Source organism: Rhynchophorus ferrugineus, unplaced genomic scaffold (genome assembly GCF_030347505.1).
Source record: "Rhynchophorus ferrugineus isolate W39M unplaced genomic scaffold, kcgeb_rfMv2 rfM3, whole genome shotgun sequence".
NCBI classification, from domain to species: domain Eukaryota; kingdom Metazoa; phylum Arthropoda; class Insecta; order Coleoptera; family Curculionidae; genus Rhynchophorus; species Rhynchophorus ferrugineus.
Window position 1 is genome coordinate 67099167 of NW_027472582.1, and position 3200 is coordinate 67102366.

At 29.5% G+C, this 3200-nt stretch overlaps 1 protein-coding gene across 1 annotated transcript; it reads left to right on the forward strand.

Moving 5' to 3' along the window:
- The first annotated feature begins 778 nt into the window (after positions 1-778).
- On the forward strand, positions 779-2779 carry Mp20 (muscle-specific protein 20 transgelin). Its single transcript, XM_076398264.1, has 4 exons — positions 779-797; positions 856-1024; positions 1751-1962; positions 2339-2779. Exons 2-4 carry the CDS (start codon positions 995-997, stop codon positions 2649-2651), a joined length of 555 nt encoding a protein of 184 aa, XP_076254379.1. The 5' UTR covers positions 779-797; positions 856-994; the 3' UTR covers positions 2652-2779.
- The last annotated feature ends 421 nt before the right edge of the window (positions 2780-3200 follow it).

A 3200-nucleotide genomic window follows, 5' to 3' on the forward strand; every position in this document is an offset into this window, starting at 1 on the left:
AAGAATGTTTTATTACAAATAAATAATTACACAGTATACATTGCAATAACAGATATATTACATATAAAATATATAGTCATAAGAATTCAGTAAATCTCTTATAAATAAAAGTAAATTTTAATTAAATTAATAATGACGGCGTATGATGCCTAATGAAAGATAAGATCATTTTGATTAATTATAATTAAATTACAAAACAATTAAATAATTGATATGAAAACTACAAATTATTGTCTTTTAACATAACAGCAAAATTAATTTTTTGAATATATATTATCTTATACTTTTAAACGTTTAAATAGTTAAGTAAAAATAAGTTTATATAAATTTTAATAACAGTTTTTAGAGTATATATGATGATATTAAATTTTTGTTTATATTATATGAACCATTTGTCTAACCACAGTTATAGAATTATTTATATTTTTAATATATTTATAAATATATATTTATAATTAATATTTTTAAGTATTCAAATAATGGTATAAAGTATAATGTTATATATTGCACTAAAATATAATATAAACTAAAAAACTACTCAATAAAACATTCCGTTAAAAATATTTAAAATATTACGTTAATTGATATATTGTTTAAGGCGAAAAGAAACCAAAGATTGAAAAAATCCGAAGATAAAATTGATGTAAAAATTTGCTGGTTTGCTGACTTACATATTTGGAATGTAAAAAAGCTCTCGTGTCGGCCACTTCATTACTCCAGTACTGAATTCTTTGGACCCGATGTTTTGGTGACGACAGGGACACGCGGTTACAACAACACCGAAAATATTCCAGAAGGTTTGATTACAAATTTTGTATTAAAACAAATAAAACTGAATCGGCTTTCTAAAATTAGACCTCGTCGGTTTTCCGAAATTTGGTGGGTTGATCTAAAGCACGACCTCGTATATAAGCATAAAATTAGTTTGGCAGTCAGTTTAGTTGGGTGTTCAATCTCGTTGGTCTACCTAAGTGCAAAACTCACCAAACCAATCATGTCTCTGGAACGTCAAGTTCAAGCTAAGGTAAATTATCTGGAATTATTTACTAGTTTCTACAACAAAAACTATTATCGAATTTTATTATAAATAATAATTTGGAGTTATGATTTTGAATCGTTATTAGCGTAAATGTAGTTATTGTATCTTCAACCAATAATTTTCAATAACAATTTAACAAAAGTAATTATAGTTAAGCTAAATGATATGTTAAAAAACAATTCAAATATTTTGGAAAATAATTATTCCAGTCAGTTAAATATTATATCATTTATACTACTATATACATTAGTTATTTAAAAGACAACATAAGTAACTCACGAAACCAAACATTTCCCTGGAACGTCAAGTTCAAGCTAAGGTAAATTATCAGGAATTATTTACTAGTTTCAACAATAAAAACTATTATCCAAAGTTTGTTTCAGTTTATTTTATTTTAAATAATAATTTGAAGTTATGACTGGATTGATATTAGTGTCAAGGTAGTAATATTATTTTTAACGAATAATTTTCAATATCAATTTAACAAAAATAATTATAGATGAACTAAATCTAATGTTAAAAAATAATTCAAATATTTTGGAAAATAATTATTTCACTCAGATAAATAATATATCATTTATACTGTTATATACACTAGTTATTTAAAAGACAATATAAGTAAAAATAATTACGACACATTTTTAATATATTGGTAGTAAAATAAATAGATATTCTGATTATTATTTACTAAATTAAATAATTTAATTCTAGATCGCCGCCAAGCGCAACCCACAACAAGATCAGGAAGCCCAGGCATGGATCGAAACTGTCTTGGGAGCCAAATTCCCCCCAGGTCAACTCTATGAAGATGTCATCAAGGACGGTACCATCCTCTGCCAACTGATCAACAAGCTTGCCCCAGGCTCCGTACCCAAGATCAATACCTCCGGTGGTCAATTCAAATTCATGGAAAACATCAACAAGTATGTATATAGTATTATTACTTATTTTTCTTGTTGGGAAGTCGATTTTAAACCCAATGAAGAAACCCAAAATTCACAAATTCTGTTTGCATTAACTGTTGCAAAATTGAAGGTTAAAAAATTGATTTTTTTTTAAATAAACCGATCTATTTTCATACGCAGTCGACAGGTAAACAAAAATATCGATACGTTGTATAATTTCGTGATCTATTAATACACCGGTTGATTTCTCGAATCATCTCAGACGAATATTGGGTTACACTTGCCAAAATCGTTGTAATTTTGATGGCCACACCTGTTCTTTATTAATTAAACTGTTTTTCATTGTGCTTCTACATGTTCAGAGCGAAAATTAACTTGTGCTATCTTCTTACAGTTTCCAAGCCGCCATCAAGAACTATGGCGTCGCTGATGTTGACGTGTTCCAAACGGTCGACCTGTGGGAGAAGAAAGATATCGCCCAGGTGACCAACACACTCTTCGCCCTCGGTCGCGCCACCTACAAACACGCCGAATGGCCCGGCCCATACCTAGGACCCAAACCAGCTGACGAGAACAAACGTGACTTCACCGAAGAACAGCTTAAGGCCGGCCAGACCATCATCGGTCTCCAAGCCGGTCAGAACAAGGGTGCCACCCAAGCCGGACAGAACTTGGGCGCTGGCCGCAAGATCATCCTCGGAAAGTAGATTTTCCGTCGATTATTGCGCATTAATTTGTGAGGGGAAGATGGAGAAAGAAAACACCTTCGTTTTGATACCTTTTTATTTATGATAATATTATGTAACTAAATAAAACTATATTTTTATTTACCTCATCAGACTTTGATTATTTTAACATCAACAATTCTAATTGGCTACCTACAAATAAGAAAAATTAACAATTAACAAACATTAAATTAGTTTGCAAGAAAATATTTATTAATTATTGCTCTATACATAATATAGCCCAAACTACACTACTTCCACTAATTATTGAGTTTATCAAAATATTCTCTTTGATTCTGATGCTGTATCTAAACAACGATACGTGATACTTTAGTTTAGTAAGTAAGTAACTATAAATGGAATATACGTTTAGAAAATGTTAATTAGTATGGTGTAGAAGACAGAATCCTAAGCTCAAGTGATTCCATTTTAAGATATGGCGGTTTCAAATGATATATGTTATATTACATAAAATTGCAATAAAAATATATTTTTAGGTGATTTATGAAACTGCATTCTTCAAATTCTTCT

Coding starts and splice junctions, on each gene's coding strand:
- Mp20 (XM_076398264.1), top strand. CDS start 995: ATGTCTCTGGAACGTCAAGTTCAAGCTAAG. Junction 1,025..1,750: donor AACGTCAAGTTCAAGCTAAG/GTAAATTATCTG, acceptor ATTTAATTCTAG/ATCGCCGCCAAGCGCAACCC. Junction 1,963..2,338: donor TTCATGGAAAACATCAACAA/GTATGTATATAG, acceptor ATCTTCTTACAG/TTTCCAAGCCGCCATCAAGA.